At 35.8% G+C, this 23,030-nt stretch overlaps 2 protein-coding genes across 3 annotated transcripts; one reads left to right on the top strand and one right to left on the bottom strand.

Moving 5' to 3' along the window:
- The first annotated feature begins 663 nt into the window (after window positions 1–663).
- On the top strand, window positions 664–13,570 carry LOC108198342 (uncharacterized). Its single transcript, XM_064083779.1, has 22 exons — window positions 664–941; window positions 2,855–3,047; window positions 3,369–3,443; window positions 3,672–3,723; window positions 4,237–4,349; window positions 5,175–5,275; window positions 5,363–5,421; window positions 5,570–5,626; window positions 5,738–5,783; window positions 6,355–6,434; window positions 6,574–6,629; window positions 7,810–7,946; window positions 9,848–10,019; window positions 10,151–10,234; window positions 10,496–10,547; window positions 10,931–11,043; window positions 11,529–11,629; window positions 11,707–11,765; window positions 12,151–12,207; window positions 12,308–12,353; window positions 12,954–13,033; window positions 13,209–13,570. Exons 2-22 carry the CDS (start codon window positions 2,861–2,863, stop codon window positions 13,288–13,290), a joined length of 1,809 nt encoding a protein of 602 aa, XP_063939849.1. The 5' UTR covers window positions 664–941; window positions 2,855–2,860; the 3' UTR covers window positions 13,291–13,570.
- A 1,361-nt stretch (window positions 13,571–14,931) lies between these two features.
- LOC108199160 (hypothetical protein) lies at window positions 14,932–16,714 on the bottom strand. 2 transcript variants are annotated; one of them, XR_010286616.1, is made up of 3 exons: window positions 15,930–16,714; window positions 15,736–15,850; window positions 14,932–15,274 (listed from the first exon to the last, which is right to left on the bottom strand). XR_010286616.1 is itself a non-coding variant. In XM_064083865.1 (2 exons), coding segments are annotated over exons 1-2 (723 nt in total). In that variant the 5' UTR covers window positions 16,652–16,714; the 3' UTR covers window positions 15,317–15,849. The 2 variants fall into 2 exon arrangements, 1 of the variants encoding a protein (XP_063939935.1); XM_064083865.1 differs by lacking the exon at window positions 14,932–15,274 and having other exon boundaries at window positions 15,317–15,850.
- Window positions 16,715–23,030: the final 6,316 nt, after the last annotated feature.

Below are 23,030 nucleotides of genomic sequence, written 5' to 3'. Positions count from 1 at the left end.
TACATTCATCTCATAGTTTTAAGTAACTCTAGACATTCTCTATTTTATTTTTTAAAAACAAAAATTCATTTTTCCTCATTTTCTATAATATTCGTCCTCATAATTTTATAATTTCTAATATTTTGATCTCCACCCTTTCTCATTTAGTAATATAAATATACTATAATAAGAAATAAATAAATAAAATTTTAGAATTAATATACAAACTATTAAAATAATATTTTGAAATTATTAAAATATTCTATTGTAATATTTACAGGAATGCACAGGATTTCTGCCCAAAATGTTAACATCCGACCACGACATTTCCGGTTCCGGGGATTTACGTATGAAACATTAAAACTAAATAACTTACAGTTTTTTTTTATGGTGGGCATGATAAGCATAAAATTTGATATTTTTTTTTATTTTAATTAGTTTACACCTTTTTAATAATAATGATTTCCGTGCTTAGTATTTGCCCGTGAGCACACGCCAGACAAACCCGATAACTTATTAATTTATGTCTCCGATAATTCATAAAGGATAATTTAATGAGTTTACTGGATTTTGATTGGTGGAGTTGGTGTAAATGCAGGGGCTATCCATATTTATGATTACATGATCAATAAAAATGCACCAAACTCATAAAAATTAGTGCTCAGTGTGTGCCCTCGGGCACACCATAGAAAAACCGATTCATAAAAGTAAAACTCCGGCAATTAATTGTAGTCGTAAATTTCTGCTGCGAATCCTAGCAGACTGGAAGTGCCGAAGTGGTACTAAAAAACTAGAACTGAACTACTCTACTCAGGAGTTCGGACTGGGAAGTGTGTTTGTGTTGGAGAGAGAGAGGGAGAGAGAGTAAACGAAGATGGGTACGAGGAGTATGGAAGTAAAAACTGCCGGTGATAGACTTATCTTCATCTGATCGCTTAGCCACTGCCAAATCAATTCACCAGGTCTCTCTCTCTCTCTCTCCCCCTCCTCCTCCCTCCCTCTCTCTCTCTCTCTCTCTCTCTCTCTCTCTCTCTCTCTCTCTCCCCCTCCCTCCCCCCCCCCCCCCCCCCTCTCTTTTTCTGTCTGTCTCTACTTGGCCTTTTAACTTTTAAGTATTTTGCTTGTCTCTTCAAGTTTGAAAGCTTTAACTAGGGGTATTAACTTGGTCTTTGCAAACAGCTTCATACACCCTCAACTTAAAATTTAATATTTTTAAGTGACATTTATTTGGGGAATTATACAAGATCAGGGTGGAGTTGAAATGATAAATATGACTCCTTTCATTGCTGCTTTGACCTTTTCTGATAGATATTATTATGTCAATCACCCAAATTAAATTTGTATAACCGCAAACTCGAACCACTTTTGTAGCTTTTTTATTGTACTTTGATGTGAACACAAATAACCCATCTGAATGAAAATTTGGGTTAAAAATTAATAAGGTATTTTGGATCTTGTGTAAACATCTACGAAACTATGTGCTGTTTTGTCTTAACTAATTACCCCCGAAGAATGACACGTTCGGTTGGCCAAATTTAGCGTATGTATACATTAGTCTGTCTTATTAGTGTTTTCTTTCTTTTCCTTTTGGTTGCCAACAAAAATAAGAATGTTTTTTGGCATTGGTACTGTGTTAAAACTTAAACTAACACATTAAAAATGTTGTTATGTGAGTGCAAAATAAGCAGCAAGCAGGTCTCCTGTCTTTTTTTGGTCAAGTCGTGCTAAAATTGCTATAACCAGTCTTTGCTTAAAAAAGAGAGATATAAATGAAAATGCTATCCATAACTAATTTAGTTCACCTGACACTTTGGGGGTAGAGGGAAAACATTTTTATTTGTGTTTGGATGGGTTAAGAGGATGAATTGTGTACTGATATGAATGTTTATAGTTTTCATTCCTTTCTCCGTAAGCTTATTGAACATATTTCTTTGTTAGAATTCGAGAACGAGTTGCTCGCTTAAATTTTGAGTCTTGTCGAGTTTGAGTTGTTCATGATGTGGATTTTCTTTGTCCCTATTTGAGCTTGTCTAAGTGACAGTATCATCACACCAGAAGAGGCCCTAACCAAAATATATTGAATAATCAAGAAACTAATGCTCGATCTAAAATTTTTATAGACTTTAGAATTTAAGTAATATATTAATTATAGTAGTAATCAATTAAAAAAAATCATGCATATTATAGCTTATCCAGTCAAGTTGTATCTTAATGAGTCAAGTCAGGTATGATTCAATCTCGACCTTCAAGTCAAACACTCATATCGAACATAATTTTTTGTTCGAACCCGAGCTCAATTTTTTTATCAAACCGTGCTTATGGTGTTCGAACTCGAGCTTTTTAATGAGCAACTTTGTTCGTTTACAGCTCTTGATTCATGCACTGCAGTTCTAAAGACAGATTTCAGGACCAATTCTATTAAACAAAATTTTCAGTTTGCTGTACCCTGGAATTAATGCCAGCTCTGCTGTTGAGTTAGAGAGCAATGAGACAATACAAACATGTTTACCAACCAGAAACATCTACTTTACATGTATACTTAAAGTCGTCGTTTTGTTACCATATGCAGAGCTTCTGATAAGATTTTTTGTATGCCCAAGACAAAAATTAGTTGTACCTTATGTTAGTGTCTTCCAAACTATGTTTTACAAAGCTCTTCGTCATGCAAAGTGCAGGAAATTTTGGTTATTCTGTAAACTGCAATTGCAATATATCTTGTTATCCTTAGAACATAATAGTATTTTCATCATACTTAGTTCTACAAAAAACTGTTTTGGTTGTTTAAACAAGAATAATAACAAATTTACACTATTTAGTCATGTTAAAGGCTTACGATCCTTAAGATTTGACAGAAACTTGGAAATTATGTGTTTAGGCATGTATGGACTATGGTTTCTTTTACCTCATAAATCATGGGGTAGAAAATGAGCTAATACAAAAAGCGCTTGAAGAGAGCAGGAATTTCTTTTCTCTCCCCCTCGAAGAGAAGCTGAAATTGCCTCGGACGGAGCACAGAGGTTACACACCACTCTACGCTGAAAAACTTGATACCTCCTTACATTCCGAAGGTACTACAAATTTAAATGACCTCAGTTTGTATTTTACTCGCCTTAATAACAATTGATAGTACTTTTGGCCATATATGGATCAAATACTCAATTAATCTAATATTGCTGTAATTGGAGGGGAAGAAAGCACTTTGTTTGCTTGTCTATAATGAGAAAAAAACTTGTTAGTCATTGCAATGCAATGGATCCAAGGCGAAACCCTTTATTAAAGTATTTAATATAATAAAGGGATTTAATGATCCAAATCTGGATCTCAGACATTGTTCCAGACCTTCTATACCCTATTACCCACTTAAACTCTATCACCCTACTTACATGCAGGTGATTTGAAGGAGACATTCTACATTGGCACTCTAGATGACGACAAAAGCCATTTGAACCAGTGGCCTTCGCAAGGTTTGCTTTTATGAACCCCTGTCTGTCAGTGATGAAGCATGTTTTTTCATTTCCTTAAATCAGAAAATAATTAAGGTGGGCAGAAAGAAGTAGGAAAATATGTACATTGTAGCTCAGGTGTAAAGTAAGTTTGCTAATCTATACCATGATCTAAAGGACTGTATATAATATATTTCCCGGTCTTTCCAGATTGTTTTAATGTATATTATCTTGCTTGATATATTTCAGAAATATTACCGTCTTGGAGATTCACAATGGAACTATACTATGAAAAAGTCCTGTAAGTCTTCTCATTAGCAATCTTATCTCAGTCAGATTTCCTTGCTTTATTTTCTAGCAGGCTGTGGTAACTTACTTACATGTTTTCATAAAATATCTCCTTATTGTCTTATACTGCAAGAATCAAGTCTGCATCAGCTTAACGCAATTGCGTTCTTAATATCTTCTGTCCATGTTTTGATAACTTATTTGTGTGTTAATGTATCATGTATACCTTCTACGTGCTCATGTGTGTGTAAGTGGGATGGCTGGAGGAGGCGTGTAGGAATAGTATTCTAAGTCGGTCTTACCCCTTTGTTGTTAAATATGATGTGTATTGTCACTGTTGTCTCTCTCGCTTCTTTACAGGATGTCGAGGGTTCGAACTTTGTCAAAGACAAGGCGGGTGTGTGAGTGTGTTTAATCATCAAAAAAAATATATCGTGTGTTGTCAATGTTGTCTGCTTTTGTTTATTTGAAAAATGTGTCCTTGCAGCAAAACATTATGACATTTAAGTTGTGTATGCTCTTGTAGGTCTGCTGGAAGAAGATTGATCTCTCTGATTGCTTTGGCTTTAAACCTGGAAGAGGACTTCTTTCTAAAAGCTGAGCCCTTATATCCTTTCCTTCGTCTGCTACACTATCCAGGTTTATCTGTATAAGATGATCTGTAACATTCTTCACATCTTATCTTAACACTAAACAGTTTATTCTATTTAATGCTATACTTTTGGATATATGAAATTTGTAACATCGTATCTTGACTTAAATGCTAATATCATCCTATAATATATAGTAATTTATTGTTCAGCACAATATCTTAACTTAAATACATATCTGTTAGCTTCTATGAAAATCATCTGCAAACATTTTCCCTTCTTTTTGTGTTAAATATTTTTTGATGACATCTGGTACTTGTTATGGCCACATTGTTTTGACTTAGAAATTACTCGGGGGACATTTGGATTGCTCATCGCAATGGGAATCGGGGATGAGAATGTAGGTTTTGGGGAATTTGAATGATAAGAAATCCCAAGGTGTAGTTGGGGAATGATTTCTGATTCCTGTTAAACGGGCTCATTAACCATAAACCAAACTCCCCCTTAGTTCTGAAAAGTACATTATGAAAGAAGTAATTTTGTTAATGAAAGTAAGCTAATCCTTCCCAATGGGCAAGTCATCATATAATATATTGCAATATTTCATTACCTTTTGATCCTAATTTTCATAAAAGCTCATGTATAGACTTGTTAGTTTAATTAATTTTTTCCCCTTAGGATAGTTAAGCCTTTCTTGTTTACCTGTTTCCTGCATTTGTCACTTTTTATTATATAATCTTTTAAGAGCTCTCCTGCATGCAAACATGTGTGTCTGCCTGAGCTTGAGTTTATGCTCTCTCTGACTAATTTGTCTGGGCACATGATATATACAGGGCATTGGGTGAAAATAATTAACTGAGTTTTTCGGTTTCAGCTGAACAGGGGATGTTGGATGAAAAGGTTTTAGGTGCATCAGCTCATTCAGATTATGGTATGATCACTCTTCTAGTGAGTGACGGTGTTCCTGGACTTCAGGCACGTGTGATTTTTAAAGTGTTTGTAAGCTGTGATTCCCTTATACTTGTCTTTGCTATTTGATTACTTTTTATTAAAAGTTTACAGGTGTGTAGAGAAAAATCTCAAGAACCCCAAGTCTGGGAGGATGTAAATCACATCAGCGGGCAAGTCCATGATTACAAATTTCTTGTAATTTGAAAAACACAAGATTGCATGTTTAGCTATGGACCCACACTGTCATGGTTTTGCATTGTTTTCTACCAAGATATATGTACAATTTAAAACTTTCCATGGCTGCATATGTTGATGCAGGGCCTTTGTAGTTAACATTGGAGACCTGATGGAGAGGTGGACGAATTGCCTGTATCGGTATTGTCTCTTGGATAAACACTTTCATCTTTTCTTACCTATATCCACACTTATAATTTATTTTGCCCTTCCAATATGCCTAGTTACATTTCCATATTCTTTAAATTGCAGATCGACGCTGCATAGAGTGATTCGAACAGGACAAGAACGATACTCTGTAATTTATATCTGTTTACCACTTTGCTTTCGTAATACTTAATATTTTTTGTTGTGTATCTTGTTCTGCATGTGATGTGTGCTATTCTGACTATCTCGTGCTGCATGTAGCATTCTTGTCTTTGACCAATTTTGCTGTGTTCGTACATAGATGAAACCTTTGTATCAATATCCTCTGTTTTAAAAACTTAGGAATTATGACATTAGTTTGTTCATGAAAATAGAAAAAAAAAGAACATCTTGTGTATTTAGGCTCATATTGGCTATGAAAGTAATTATGTAGCATAGGGATGCATGTCAGGGAAAATAAAGAAGTTGTGCCTGTGTAGATACTGTGTCAAGCCTGGACCCTGGTAGTCTCTTTATGATTAGTTGAAGCATGTGAGTTTCCTGTGAAGTTGCTCGACCTAGAACCAACATTATAGAAGACCTTACAAGTAGATTAAGTAGGTTTCATGCTAAATGAATTTTGCACATGCTGACCTTCGATTTTTTTGTTAAGTTAATGGGTTTCCTATAACATGTGGTTTGTGTGAAAAGCTGACAGTAAACTGTTCAAACCAAATCTATAGATGGCTTTTTTCGTTGATCCATGCCCGGACACTTTGGTAGAGTGCCTGAGAAGTTGCTATAGTGAGGCATATCCTCCAAGGTATTGTATCTGAGTCGCCTCTTATTAATTTCCATGCAGTTTTTATTTGTGTTAAGAACTGATCCATATCGAGGCACCATGTTTCTAAGAAGGATATTGGCAAATAAAATTTGATTTGCATTTAACTTTGTGTGTGTAGGTTCCCACCAATTCGGAGCGGGGATTACCTAGACGAGAAGATTAGACTTACATATAGTTAGTAAGATGGCAGAACATGGCTAATTCAGAATATGGTAACTTATAAACATCATCATTGCCTGGAAGAACACTAGTCTATCGAACTTCAATTGAAAGAGTCTTTGATCATCGGTTGTACTTGAGGCTCTATGCGATTATGATATGGCCATTTTGCAATTAGTTTTTCACATAAAAGCTTGTATACTGGGGCCTGATTCAAACAATACGTCTTGCATGGTAAATCTGAAGAAATTGAGTCATTAGGCTACTGAAAGGAAAATTAACTTTGTTGCCATAGTGGCTGTTTTTTTTTTTTTTTTTTTTATGTGAAAGATATTCATTCGCTTGACATTAGAGTCATTATCATAGGCTGTATTATTGAATAGCAAGATCAATAATTGGAAGATCCTGATGATACATTGAAGTCGCAATTTATTAATTTTTTTAATATATTTTGGTCAAGGTGTACTTTGTGATTTGTGAACACCTTGTCGGTATCATGCCAAACCGTTTTAAACTCAACAGTCAACACATCAAAACATGACATGTAAATCGCACTTTAACTCATCGAGAGATAAGATTGCATTGATGGTCTTCAAATCCTGAGTGCGGGAAAAACTTCCAGTCCCCACATCCTCTGAAATCACATCTTAAATGTTAATCAGTGCTCTTTCTGCTATATGTCCGGAGGCTCCAATATATTTTTTTTAATTCAAGACTGAATTTTAATGTTAAGAATATAAATTTTCTTTTTGAAATTTCCCACTTTCCACAATGGCCGAATATATTAAGATGTCCGGATATAAAAACAATATAAATAAAAATGGGTGATGTGATGGGACTCATTAATTAGATGGAGGTTAAGAAATATATACTATTCCCTCCGTCCCACTTATTTTTTTTACATTACAAAACTTTTTTTAAAATAGTTGATGAGTCCCACTACTTTCTCATTTTTCCTTCATTTTCACACCACACTGTTTCAGTCACTTTTTTTTTTTCCCACTACTTTATACATATTTTTCTCCGTGTCCAAATCCGTATAATGAATTGGGTGAAATGGTGGGATTATAAAATAATGAAAAAAGAAAGAAAAATGAGTGATGCCAGACTTGAAATATCAACCTAAAGAAATAGGTAGGAACAGAAAGGAGTAAACATTGTATTATTAGAGCAGAGCAAACCATAGAGTAGAGATAAGCTGGTCCAGAGAGACAAGCAACAACTCAACTGCTGATGATGGCCGACAGAAACAATGGTGTTGAATCACTAAAACTACCGGTGATCGACCTTCTTTCTTCTCATCGTCTTGCCACTGCCACCTCTATCCACCAGGTTGCTACTTTTTTCTTATATTTATATTATAGACTTCCATGTTTTTATATTTTTTCTCTGCCATTTTTATCTTATTATATCCAAGATTCTGATTTCACCATGTATGTTAGGAGAAAATGCCCCCAGTGGCACTTTTACGGTTTGAAATGCCCCAATTGGCACCGGATTAAATAAAGGCCCTTATTGTCACTCTGTAACGTGGCTTCAACTAATGTTCAACACTTTCCACCCCAAACGCCATATGAAGTGGCGTTCATATGTTTAATATATTTTATCAGCTAATAACGTTACCCAGACCCGCGTTTCACCATTATGTTTACACAATACAGACGCAATGTTTAATGTTTTGGTGTGTCTTACAGGGCAATATTAATCTATAAAAAAAGTTGAAATTAATAATTTTAATATTTTAGGTTTCATTTTTGGGTTTTAGAATGATTTATTTATACTTAAAATTAAAATACCCGACGGTTAGGGTTTAGGATTGATGGTGTAGGGCCGGTAGGCCCTACTCCCTCGAGCCTAAACCCTAATTAATGCGAGGCTGAAGGGCCGAAGGCCCTGAAGCCGAGAATACGGCGGAATAAATAAATTTATAATCGTTAACATTTAGGGTTTAGGTTTGGGTTACCGAATGATTAATTCGTACTGTAAATTAATTGGCCGAACGTTAGGGTTTAGGATTGAGGGTGTAGGGCCGGTAGGCCCTACTCCCTTGATCCTAAACCCTAATTAATGCGAGGCTGAAGGGCCGAAGGCCCTGAAGCCGAGAATACGGCGGAATAAATAAATTTACAATCGCTAACATTTAGGGTTTAGGTTTGGGTTGCAGAGTGATTAATTCCTACTGTAAATTAATTGGCCGAACGTTAGGGTTTAGGATTGAGGGTGTAGGGCCGGGACCCTACTCCCTCGAGCCTAAACCCTAATTAATGCGAGGCTAAAGGGCCGAAGGCCCTGAAGCCGAGGAACCAAATTAAAATTTTAATCTTAAAAATATTGATTAATAATTTTTAATATTTTAGGGTTCATATTTGGGTTTTAGAATGATTTATTTATCTTAAAATTAAATTAATTAAAAAAATAATATTCTTGAACTTGCGTTTTGGAGGTAAAACGCAGCTTAAAGCTGTGTTTTGGAAGCAAAACGCCGTTTAAACTCACGTCGCAAGGCTTTTTAGATTTTTTTAAAAAATTAAAAAATGTGTAAAACGTTGGTCAAAACCACGTTTATGTTCTGTAGTTTTAAAACAATGATGAAACGTTAGACGCAATTGCGTCTTGGCTTTTTTTAAGAGAAAAAAAAATATAAACGCCAACCGAAGTGACGTTTCATTATAAACGGAATTTTAAGTGACATTTTGTTGTGACAATCAGGGCCATTTTAACCTACTGTGACTTTCAGGGCCATATTATTAATTAATGTGACTGTCAGGGCCTACACCCGTATGTTAGGGGGTGTATTCGACTTGGATTTTAATGGATTGTATGTGATTTTGATTTTATGCGAATTCTTGATAAAAATATTGCAGAGTTGTATAGATTCCTTAGAATTTAAGCACAATGCTTCAAAATCCCAATCGAATACACCGTTAGTACTTCATATTTACACTTTCATGCAAGCAAAAAGAAATTAACAACATAAGCCAGTTCCGGATACAAGGTTATTACGACTATCAAGTGCACTAACAAATTAATTCAAGATATAAGGTTATTACGGCTATCATGTGCCATGACAAATCAACATATTATACAAGGTCAATACGACTATCAAGTGCACTAACAATTAACAAATTTATCGGTCTTTATCCCTAAACATAAAATTAGCAGAAAGTCATAGCCATGTTAAAGCTGTATGATTCATAAGATTTCATATAAAATTTTGCAAATAATTTGTGTAGGCATGTAAGGACACTGGTTTCTTTTATCTCATTAATCACGGAATAGAAATTGAGTTGATACAAAAAGCGCTTGAAGAGAGCAAGAACTTCTTTTCTCTTCCCCTCGAAGAGAAGATGAAATTGGCTTGGAAGGAGCACAGAGGTTACACTCCACTTTGTTCTGAAAGACTAGGTACTTTATAAAAAGATTATGATCTTGAATGAAATTTTACTGTCCTCATGTCCAATTACCACTTAGGCCATTCAGTTCGTAGTCTTCTTACTTGTTAATTCACATTGTTTGTATTGACTCCATCAGCTAAGTTAATGCAGGTGATGTGAAAGAGACAATCTATATAGGTCCTGTAGAAGATGATAAGAGCTATCTGAACCAGTGGCCTTCGCGAGGTATGTTTATACTAACCCATGTCGGTTGATGAGCAAGCATTTTTTATTTGCATTCTTTTCATTTCCTTGATACTGGAAAATTATTGAGGTATTTAGTAGGGTAATATGTAGTTTGTAGCCGAGTTGTAAAATATATTTCCTCATTACATAATTTACGCGTAATATACCATTGTAATAATTATGATCTGAAGGACCGCACATACACTATATCCTTGTAGTTTGAGATCACCAAACTATTTTTTTATGCTTGGCGAAATTCAGACATATTACCATCTTGGAGATTCACAATGGAACTATACTATGAAAAAGTCAGGTAAGTAATACTCTGTCGTAGTCACATTTTCAGCGTTTTTATGTGTTAATTGGCTGATGATGGGAATCAGTCAAATTACCTTTATGGATAATGTAGAAAGTTGTGTTAGCTCAATCACACATTTCTGTTAAATTTCTCCTTGCTACGATCAGATCTGCATCAGCATAACCCAAGCCTGCTCCTAATAATAAGTTTGTGTCTAGTAATGCCTTATATGAGTGTTTTTATACCATAAATTCTTTCTATGTGGGTGTGGATCCTGCTTATCTGATGCGAGATATGTTGTGTATGATCAATGTTGTATTTTCTTCTCTTATTTGAGATGTGAGGTCGCAACAAGACCTTGTGACATTCTGATATTATACTGGTGTGTGCTTTCTTAGGGCTGCTGGAAGAATGTTGATATCTCTGATTGCTTTGGCTTTAAACCTAGAAGAAGACTTTTTTGAAAAAGATGGACCCATGGACCCCTTTCTTCGTCTACTACACTATCCAGGTTTTCAAACTTAATAATCTTTGAAAATGTGTGTTGTGCCTTCTGTTGGTCTTATTGTGAATGTGACATCTATTTGTTGCGAGTTGTTTTGGCTGACTAGGTGCTTATCTATAGAAGTACTTCTTTATCTGACAAAAATAACCTGATTTATACGGGATTGCATCAATTAAGTCATTGTTAATATAACATCATCCCTTCAATCTTAGTTGCACATAAGTATGTATAGAACAGTTCACTGTGTTAATAATAATTTTTTTTACCATTCGATCCTAATCTTTGTTGGTCCTTTTTTGTTCAAATGTTTCTTGCTTTGTTGTTTCTTTTTATTTATCTAAAGTTTCAGTAATCCAGGAGGTCTCTTACATAGGAATAAACTTGAGTGCGCACGTGAACGAGCTTATGCTCTCTTGTATTATTTTGCTTGCCGGAACATGAGATCAAGAGGATGCTTCGGAAAAAATGTTTATTGAGCTTTTCATTTTCAGGTGAACAGGGTGTTTTGGACGAGAAGGTTTTAGGTTCATCAGCTCATTCAGATTATGGAATGATGACTCTTTTAGTGACTGATGGGGTTCCTGGACTTCAGGTATGTTTAATATGTTGCTTAGCTTTAATATCCTTATTCATGTCTTTGCCATTTGGTTAAACATTCGAAGTTCACAGGTGTGCAGGGAAAAAACTAAAAAGCCACAGGTCTGGGAAGATGTACCTCATATTAGCGGGTAAGTCCATAATCACAAAGCTCTTGTGAGTTGGAGAACATCAGTCAGTTTTTTTTCTTCTGAAAAGTTATTAGTTCTATGATGTTAAAGGGAGATATTGACAAAAATAGGCAAGAAAATTAGAAGTTCAATACACAAGTAATATTTATCTGAGTTAGAACTTGTATGGACCAGTTGCAAAAAAATAATTTGGAGTTATGCAAAGAGTGCATAATTTTTAAGGGGGTTGGGGGGTTTTTGTTTTCACATAATGTACAAGTTTATCTCCTTGCATTATATAACCAATGACCCAATCTCTCATTAGTCGTTGCATATTATTGATTGATTTTTGTACCAGGAAATATGTATAATTAGAACCCTTTCCTGGCTGTAAATGTTTATGCAGGGCCTTTGTAGTTAACATCGGGGACATGATGGAGAGGTGGACTAATTGCCTGTATCGGTATTACCTCTTGGATGAACACCTTTGTCTTCTGTTTCCTAGATTGACATTCGCGTAACATAATTTCCTATTGCTTCTTATTTGCCTTTTTAATCTGCAGATCAACACTGCACAGAGTGATTCGAACTGGACAAGAGCGATATTCTGTAATTAACACCTGTTTACCTATTTTATCCCCCCCCCCCCCCCCCCCCCCCCCAAACTCCTCCTCCAACCCTCCATATCCTGTTGTGCATGTTATTTGTCTCTGACCATATTCTGCTTTGTTGGAGTGTACTGGCTTCGGATCACTTTCCTCAGTTTACATAGAACAGAAACTCTTAGAAAATAAACTTAGTGCTTTTATAAAAACAGAAAAAGTAAACAAGAAAAAATGTCATTTACATTTGGACTTGTAAATGTAAATGACATTTTATAAACTTAGGCATACTGGCGAGGAAGGTCATACGACACGGGGATGTTTTTTTTTGTTTCGTTTTGTTTTGTTTTAAAGACAAAATGAAGTTATATTTTGACTCGAATACATGCGTAAATCATAATCCCCTGCATCAAGTGTACCAGTCTCTATGATAAGTTCAAGCATACTGGAGTTGAGTTGCTCAACCTAGCAGCATAATAGAGGATCATACAAATACATTAAGAATGTCTTGTGCTTAATAGAGGAGCTGAATGAATTTTCCACGTCTTCCTGATTGCTCAATTCATTGTTTTTCATGTAACATAAATTTATGTGCCTAATGAATCAGATGGCCTTCTTTCTCAATCCGTTCCCAGACAGTGTCGTTAAGTGCCTCAAAAGTTGCTGCAGTGAGGCATCTCCTCCAAGGTATTATATCCGAGGCGTCTCTTATCAATTTCCATGCATGCGTGCATTATATATATTTTTATATCATATAATGGATTATCTTCTTTTATGTTATATACACTCATCCATCACGAACCAACCTTATTTGATAGAAAAAATTGTGAAACAAATTTTGGTTTAAATGTAAACTGTGTAGGTTTCCACCAATTCGAAGCGGAGACTACCTAAAGGAGAGGTATAGAGCCAACAACATTGGAAATACAGGAAATGACCAGTGATCACTCCTTGGAACAATGCTACTGGCATCGAAGTTTGTTTGTGATGCGTATGCTTCTATTACTAATCCACGGACTTCAGATACCTGGAAAAATGTATAAAATGTATAATCGGTTAGTAACTACTTGTGTTTCTCTTTCAAGTTGGCTATCAATTGAGATTCTTGGAAATCTTGATCTTAAAGATGACTTGTTTGGGTACAACAACCAAACAATCAGAATATCCAGTGAGTAGATGTGTCCTTTCTTCATTGTCCAACAGAACTGCGATCATCTTTCCATATATACTAGCTAAACAGAGTGTTATCAAACTTGCATTCACAAACTTCCCTAAAAACACAGCAAAATAACTCCAGTACTTGATCAATGAGATAGTCTTACAAACACTGGATTCTTAAGAATTTCAAGAAATGTTTAAGGAAACAAACACACTAAAGATGCACACTTCTTGTAATAACAGATGTCAAAAGTGTAACAAGACAAGTGTATCTTCTTGTCCAAAGATATAAATGTAATGGAGACTTTGAATTCTTTTGGTTTCAAAATTTTAACATGATACACAAAAGAAGTAATGGGTTCAGAAGGATGCTGCCTGGAGCATAATGCAGTACACATACAGTCCTTTACTGTCAGATTTTAGCATTACTCAACCTGGAGATACTTTTATGGGTTTTCACTGGTTTCAATACCAAACATGTCCTTCAAATGTGATATGAAATTTGACCGGAACTAGATTATATTCGGAACCCGATCTTGTCGGAAAAAATAAAAAATGTCTCCATTCAATTTAAAAGTGATGATTAAAGTTTCAGGGTCGCGCTCAAGAGAGAACCAGTCCTTAAAATAGAACCATAGAACCACTAAGGTTCTGCTGCTGCAGAACCCTAAATTTTAAATAGATTTTTAGGATCTAAATCTAAATACATGTTTTTTTCATGTTTTTTCATCGTTTTGTGTGTTCAAAAATAATTTTAAGATATAATACATAGATATTGACATATTTTTGCATGTGAAGTTCTGCTGCAGAACCCTAACTCATACTTAAGTTCTGCTGCAGAACCCTGCTAATACTAGAAATAAGGTAAGAGTTCTATGATTCTCTCTCTAATGCTTCTCTATTGAACATGACCCTAAAGTTTCATTCTTTTAGACTTTAATATTCAACTTCATTCAATTTTAATTGAAGACCATTTTACCGGCCTAAACACTATCCGCAAGACCACAACTCTAAAATGCTGGTTATTTGGAAGTGTGATGTCTTTTTCTTAACAACTGTTACAAGATGACGATATTTTTGTTTATACGGAGAACAATATATATATTTGATTATTCAAATTTATATATAATTTATCATTTATAAGTAAATGATAGCAGTCTCATAACAACCATTGTTTTTACAACATTATAGGGGCAGACAACAAGCTATTTTCCTGAACAAAAAACCGCTATTTTAATAATTGATCTACATTTAATGACTATAAACATTCGTATCATAGTCTCAAAAAAGGAACATTTTTATTATAAGATGAATTGAATGTACATTATATATGATCTTTGGTTTAATCACACAATAATAACCTGCTATTTGCTCATGTTAAGCCAGAAAAGCCAGAGTGACAATGATTAGAGAAACGAAAACAAAAGATTATCAGTCTTGTACTGGACTTCATAACCACAATCCCTGGAAGTTCTTGCCACTTATACAAAATAACATGATCATGCTCTTGCACAAATATACTTGACAAAAATTAATACCCTGTTCTCCACAAGGAATTCTCAATTGTTACCTTGTCCCTTGATTCTTTTTTGATATAGGGCAACCGCTTCTTGCATCACTTTGGGGTGAGATATTGCCTCAATTCTTTTCTCCATGAATGGAGAAGGTGCACCTTCTGTCTTATTTCTCAGTACCGCAGGTGCCACTTGAGGATCATAGCCAGCAGACGCGGCTAAGAAGATTCCTATATAATCTGCCTCCTGCTCATGCCTAATGACAAAGTAACTGTATTAAACATGAACCATATGATAGATACTCAATACGGAAATTCTGAAGTTATATTTATCAATGTGAATCATAGATCTCTGTTGAACGTAACCGAAGTTCCAGGATTCTTGAATCTTACTAGCATTAATTTCTCATAACAACCATAAGTATATATCAGTAATGATTAACATTCTGACCAACGAATACAAATTGCACATGAGTTGCAGAGAGGGGAAAAGAAAAGAAAAAAAAAAGATGATAAGTTGTACATTCAGCGCGACATATACTTGCAAGCATTACAACATCTTGAATGGATCCAATAACCAGCATAAATCAACATTGCGTTGATAACACGACACTTTATAGCAGCACTAATATGAAATCAACACTACCAAATAAGTTGTAACAGAAAAAAGAAAAGAAAAAAAAGAGATGCTAATGCTATTAAGCATGTCATGTCGAACCTCAGCTGATAATAAGAACTTGGGAATCTCCATGTTTCACTAAATAGAACAGCGTAAATGGAATAAAATTGAATATCATCTCTCTCAGTGAGTGGCGAGCAACAACATGCCCCATCTGCACACATCAAAACAAATTTCAATGAAACATAATAGATATTTATTAACTTGGAAGCAACTAATTTGACATTGAGTACCAGATGCGCAATTGAGAATGCAACCTCTGCATCTGTTTTGTAGTAATTACACATGCTGAGGCTATGAGTAGCCTCCCAGTCCGTGTATACCAAGCATGAACATCAGGATGATTTCGGACTAAAACCTCCCAGTCCCTAACCCACAAATCTTCAGGCCATTCTTCCCCATCTAGTATGTGGAGTTTCCCATCCTCCCTTTCTAAAACCTTCAACAACTTCTTCGCAATCATTCTAACCCGAATGCAATGCGGGTGAGTATCAGGAAACCCCTCCTCAACAAAGCCATCACTACCTAAAACCCTATAAATCTTATCAAACAGAGGAATCACAAACAGGGTTTGTTTCGTATAAGGCACACTCTCCAATCTCCCACAGAACCTTGTAAGATGACCCAAATACTTGACAGAGGGCGCGGTCTTGAACTTAACAACAGGATTCCTATCAACACAATACTGCCTGATTCCAACAAAATGACCAAATGGGTAGCCTAAATTCTCACTAAAACCCAACCCCGACAAGTTTTCAGAACCACAGGAGCTACCCAACCATACTGAACTAGACTTAAACCCCAACAAGCTTTTCGAAACAACAGAACTGTTACAAGCAGTGAGCTGGTTTACTGTTCCTACACCAGCTGATTGAAACCCTGGAAACCTTAACAAGTTCTTAGAAACACAAGAAAATGTAATAGTGGGCTTGCATTGTCTCAAGAACCCCATCATTTTTGACAACAAGAACAAAATATTTATGAAAATATCAAGAAAAGACTGATAAAATAAACTCAGCTCTAGCCAAATCAGATATGAGGATGCAACAATAATACATGTAGTGTAAATTCGTGTCCAAGATACCAAAGTAATGGAACTTTTTTACACTTTTCAGTTTACAAATTTTGTTTTGATACACTAAACAAGTAATGGGTTGGAGCTAGCTAGACTAAAATGCACTACACTTATTTCCTGTTTTTGTCAGATTTTACTCATAAAAGAGGTCCTTGCTTCATTATTTTTCTTTCGAGAATTTGTTTGATATAATTTCCTAAATATATACTTTGGTGTTATCCTCTTAGAGCATGCCCAACGAGAGCACAAGTGCTGTGTTGAGACACGCAAAAAGGATCTCTCGATTTTCGCATTGGAGCAAATAAGAAAAGGTTTTGTCTCGGAATTTCGCATTGAAACAAATAAGAAAAATTGGTCAGGCCCTCTTCCCAAGCTAGACTTGTTTTACTGTTTCATATAGTTTATTATTCTTTTCTGTTTATTATTCATTGTTCACTTAAGAGAAGAAAGAATACAAGTAATGGTGGGGTGACACAAATCATTCATATAATTCATTATTCTTTTCAATTTGTTATTCACTGTGTTCACTTAAAAATACAAGTAATGGTGGGGTCACATAAATAATTTATAACAGTTTACGCCGGAGCACTTTAACCTAAACTCATTTTTTTTCTGAGTGTCAGCGGGGTCAGATAAAAAAGAAGACGGACCTTTGCATTGCTAATGCTCTTAAAGACAAGAATTCTAATGCTTTCGTAGTAAAAATATGATCCTAACAGTTAGTCAAAATTTGATTAAGTTGATTAACATAAATAAAGTCTGATATCTGGGACAAAATTTTCATGACACAAATATGTTGATTGATGTTCTTTTTAGGTTTTGTACATGTAATGTGCCAAGTTTATCTGTGTATAAATAGCAATAGGCTATAACTGAGGTCAGTTTCTTTAGAGTTGCAAAGTTTATTCACACACAAATTTTCAGAACTTAGACTGCACTCCAAACTTTCCTAATGGTGATATGCAATGTATGATTTTGCAGCCATCTTCTGTATTACTTTCTATGTCCCGTTCATTTCTGTACAATTTTCTTTTTAGAATATTACATTATGAACAAGCGGATTTTGCTACAACCAGATTCAAAGAACTTTCTCCAAATATAGTTATACACTTATACTGATTGTGATGCAGAAACGCTAAAAGTAAAACTATACAATAAGAAACGACATAAATCAACACCTGCATTGCCTTGGCAGAAACGGATTTTCATCAGTAAGTAGAATCTAACAGTGCTAAATTAGTTCATTTACAATAAAAATATATAATCAACTTACGGCTCCTACTTCTCCACAAGAGATTCTCGGTCAGTACACTGCCTCTTCATTCTTTCTTGGTATACAGAGACTGCTTTTTGCATCACTTCTGGTGTAGATGCATACTCAATTCTTTTCTCCAAATGAAGAAGAGGTATCTTACTTCCGTCAAGTCTTCTCAAGTCTCTTCTCATCTTTCTCAATGCCAAAAGTACAACTCGAGGATTGTTTGAATATTGCCTCAGTAATTGCAAAGGCTGATCTTCTGGCATAAATCATTCTAGGAATAAATTCAGCACTGATTTCATGCTGAGCATTATCTATTTTATTTAAGTTTGTATTTCAGTTTTTGATTTGTAGCCTATTTAAAATGCCTAAGTCTGGAGCAATAAGAAAAATAAATCTTTAGCCTATCTTCTGTGCTTCTATATGTTTCAAGTATAGCAGTGTTTTACAAACTTAAACCAACAAATTGGTATCAGAGCGCCTCTTCTTGAGGGACCTGTGACTAAATCAAAATAGCCACACACACACCTTACTTCTATTTTTTCTATGGATCTCGAAAAACCATTCACATCTCTAGCACCACCGGTGTTCAATGGTGAGAATTATCAACTCTGGGCAGCGAGAATGGAGGCACATCTAGAGGCGAATGATCTCTGGGAACCTGTTGAGGAGGACTACGAAGTTCCTCAAGTAACAGATGCTTCCACCATGTCTCAGGCTAGGTATATACGAGAGAGAAAAGCAAAGAAGTCAAGGGCCAGAGGTACGTTACTTGCAGCGGTTTCTGCAGAAATTTTTACAAGGGTTATGACAAAAAATCAGCATTTGAGATCTGGAATTTTCTCAAAACTGAATATGAAGGAGACGAAAGAGTTAAAGGAATGCAAGTCTTGAATTTGGTCAGAGAATTCGAGATGCAGAAAATGAATGGGTCAGAAACAATAAAGGAGTACACAGGTAAACTTGTTAACATAGCAAATAAAATAAGGATACTTGGCTCCGATTTTTCAGATTCCAGAATAGTACAGAAAATTCTTGTTACGCTTCCAGAAAAATTTGATGCTACTATTTCATCTTTGGAGAGTACCAAAGATCTGTCAAAAATCACATTGGCAGAGCTAAACAATGCTTTGCAGGCTCAAGAACAGAGAAGATTGATGAGGGAAGAAGGTTCCGTGGAAGGAGCTCTTCAAGCCAAGTTACAAGTCAATCACAGTGACAAAGATAAGAAGAAGAAATTTCAAAAAAAGAATTTTCATCCTCGAGATTCTTTTACAAATGCAAGCAGCACTAAAGGAGAAAGATTCAAAGAATTCCCTCCATGTAAACACTGCGGAAAGAAAGGTCATCCTCCTTTCAAGTGTTGGAAAAGGCCTGATGTAAAATGTGGAAAGTGCAACAAGATGGGGCATGATGAAAAGATATGCAGAAGCGAGTATTACCGTAAAGAAAATGCTCAAATGGCAAACGAGCAGGAGGAGGAGCAGCTGTTCGTTGCATCTTGTTTTACAAGCAGCAGCTCTAGTGATTGTTGGCTAATTGATAGTGGTTGTACCAATCACATGACCGGAGATGAAGAACTTTTCAGAGAGCTGGACAGATCACAAGTTTCGAAGGTCAGAATTGGCAACGGCGCATATATTGCTGTAAAAGGAAAGGGAACAATCGCCATTGAAAGTTGTAGAGGTACAAAACTAATTTCTGATGTGTTGTTTGTACCTGAAATTGATCAAAATCTCTTAAGTGTTCGACAACTGACTAGCAAGGGATTTAAGGTTATATTTGAGAATGAGCAATGTTTGATCAAGGATGCAAATAACGTTGATGTTTTTAGAATCAAGATGAAAGGAAAAAGCTATTCATTTGATCCAATGGAGGAGGAACAAGCTGTATATTCAGCTAACACAACTACTGCAGAATTATGGCACAAAAGGATGGGCCATTTTCATCATGCAGCATTACTAAATATGCAGAGAAAAGATTTGGCTATTGGTTTGCCGCATATAGAGACTGAATTGCCAAATTGCAGGTCATGTCAATATGGTAAACAAGCCAGAACTCCTTTCCAACAAGCAACATGGAGAGCCACCTCAAAGTTGCAATTGATTCATACAGATTTGTGCGGACCTCAAAGAACTCCTTCTCTTAATGGTAGTAAATACTACATCATTTTTATTGATGATTTCACGAGAATGTGTTGGATCTATTTTCTCAGGTTCAAGTCAGAAGTTGCAAGTGTGTTCTTCAAATTCAAGCAATGGATCGAGAATCAAAGTGGCTGCAAGATTCAAGTTTTAAGGTCTGATAATGGCAAAGAGTACACCTCTAGTGAATTCAACAAATTTTGTGAGGATTCAGGCATTGAACACCATCTTACGGCTCCGTATAGTCCACAACAAAATGGAGTCAGCGAGAGGAAGAACAGGACAATAATGGAGATGTCCAGGTGCATGCTTCATGAGAAGAATTTGCCTAAAGAATATTGGGCGGAGGCTGCCAACACATCTGTGTTTTTGCTAAACAGACTCCCGACAAAAGCCGTAAATGGGAAGACTCCTTATGAGGCATGGTATGGTTATAAGCCCTTAATTAAAAATCTTAAGGTGTTTGGATGTTTGTGTTTTACTCATGTGCCACAGATCAAGAGAGACAAGTTGGACAAGAAAGCGGAGGCTGGTGTATTTATTGGATATAGCTTGATATCCAAAGCTTATAGAGTTTTTCAGCCCGATACTAAAAAAATTATTATAAGCAGGGATGTAAGCTTCATGGAGAATGATGAGTGGAGCTGGAAAAACGAAAAAGATAACTCTGGTGCAGATTATCAGCAACCGATTAATTTAAATCAAGATGAATTGGTTGATGATCCCGCTGTTCGTGGCACCAGGTCACTTGCTGATATTTATCAAAGATGCAATGTTGCTATTCTTGAACCTGATGGGTATCTACAGGCTGAAAAGGATCCTCATTGGATGGCTGCAATGCAGGAGGAGCTCTCTATGATCGAGAAAAATCAGACCTGGGAATTAGTTGAAAGACCCAAGAATCGGAAGGTGATTGGAGTGAAATGGGTGTTCAGAAAAAAGGAGAATGCAGATGGAACAATCAACAAGTATAAAGCGAGGTTAGTAGCTAAAGGGTATGCTCAAATTTTTGGAGTAGACTATTTTGATACGTTTGCTCCTGTTGCAAGGCAAGACACCACCCGAATGTTACTAGCTATCGCAGCACAAAATAAGTGGAAAATTCATCAACTTGATGTCAAATCAGCCTTCTTAAATGGCTTTCTGGAAGAAGAAATATATGTTGATCAGCCTGAAGGCTTCGTTGTAAAAGGGCAGGAGCACAAAGTGTATCGATTGAAGAAGGCGTTGTACGGTTTAAAACAGGCGCCAAGGGCCTGGTACAAAAGAATTGATGAATATTTGCTGAGTTTAGGCTTTGTTAAAAGCCTTAGTGAGTCCACGTTATATGTTAAAGTTGAGCAAAATGATCTTATTGTTGTATCATTGTATGTTGATGATCTTTTAGTAACTGGCAGCAGCAATGAACTTGTTCAGAAGTTCAAGGAAAACATGGAGCACGAATTTGAAATGGCGGACCTTGGAGAGATGTCTTATTTTCTTGGAATTGAAATCAAGCAAAAGGAAGGTGAAATTTTTATGTGTCAACAGAAGTATGCCAAGGAGATCTTGAAAAAATTTAAAATGGATGGTTGTAAAAGTGTGAGCACTCCTATGTGTCCCAAGGTGAAGCTCTTTAAAGATGATGGAGAAAAGGTACATGAATCACATTACAGGAGCCTGATTGGGTGTCTAATGTATCTTACGGCAACAAGGCCAGATGTTCTATATGCTGTTAATGTTCTGTCCAGATTCATGAATTGTGCTACCGAGACTCATTTTAAGGCTGCTAAACGAGTTCTCCGATATATCAAAGGGACCTTAAGCTTTGGGATCAAATTTTGTTCTTCGCAGAACTTTGAGTTACAAGGTTACGCTGATAGTGATTGGGGAGGATCTCTGGATGACATGAAGAGCACCTCTGGATTCTGTTTCTGCTTTGGATCAGGAATTTTTACTTGGAGTTCTAAGAAACAAGAGATAGTTGCACAATCAACAGCTGAAGCAGAATTGATAGCAGCAACAGCAGCTGTTAATCATGCTTTGTGGCTCAGAAAAATTTTATTTGATCTAAATCTGGAGCAGAAGCTAAGTACTGAAGTTAAGGTTGATAATCAGGCTGCAATATCCATCTCAAACAATCCAGTTTTTCATGGAAAAACCAAGCATTTCAGCATTAAATTGTTCTTTGTAAGAGATGTTCAGAAGGATGGTGCAGTACGTTTGAAGTATTGTAGGACTGAAGATCAGCTGGCAGACATATTTACAAAACCCCTTGCTAAGGGTAGATTTGAAGAATTAAGAGAAAGAATTGGTATTTGCACCTACTGAAGCAAGGAGGAGTGTTTGAATATTGCCTCAGTAATTGCAAAGGCTGATCTTCTGGCATAAATCATTCTAGGAATAAATTCAGCACTGATTTCATGCTGAGCATTATCTATTTTATTTAAGTTTGTATTTCAGTTTTTGATTTGTAGCCTATTTAAAATGCCTAAGTCTGGAGCAATAAGAAAAATAAATCTTTAGCCTATCTTCTGTGCTTCTATATGTTTCAAGTATAGCAGTGTTTTACAAACTTAAACCAACAAGGATCATAACCAGCAGATGCAGATGACAACATCGCAATGTCTGCTTCTTGTTCATGCCTGATTAAAAATATTACGTGTTACTGAAAAAAAACCAGAATATGAACAGGAGGATAGCTACAGGTTAAGATAAGTGTGCCTTGCACTACCACTTGTACTGATTTAAGCAGTTGAATAGGAAAATCAGGAATAAATAATATATTAACAACAAACTAACACAACAATGTTGGAACAATATAGTATTTTTCAGCTCTTCTACTAACATATTATGGCTGACCAAATGTGTAGTACAA

This window comes from Daucus carota, chromosome 8 (assembly GCF_001625215.2).
Source record: "Daucus carota subsp. sativus chromosome 8, DH1 v3.0, whole genome shotgun sequence".
Lineage (NCBI taxonomy): Eukaryota > Viridiplantae > Streptophyta > Magnoliopsida > Apiales > Apiaceae > Daucus > Daucus carota.
This window is presented reverse-complemented; position numbering and strand designations above follow the sequence as displayed.

Excerpts from the sequence above, each read along its gene's own strand:
- LOC108198342 (XM_064083779.1), top strand. The coding sequence starts at position 2,861 with ATGGACTATGGTTTCTTTTACCTCATAAATCATGGGGTAGAAAATGAG. Across the intron at positions 11,630-11,706 it reads ATGGGGTTCCTGGACTTCAG|GTGTGCAGGGAAAAAACTAA; the intron begins GTATGTTTAATA and ends CGAAGTTCACAG. Across the intron at positions 12,208-12,307 it reads TGGACTAATTGCCTGTATCG|ATCAACACTGCACAGAGTGA; the intron begins GTATTACCTCTT and ends TTTAATCTGCAG.
- LOC108199160 (XM_064083865.1), bottom strand. The coding sequence starts at position 16,651 with ATGATGGGGTTCTTGAGACAATGCAAGCCCACTATTACATTTTCTTGT.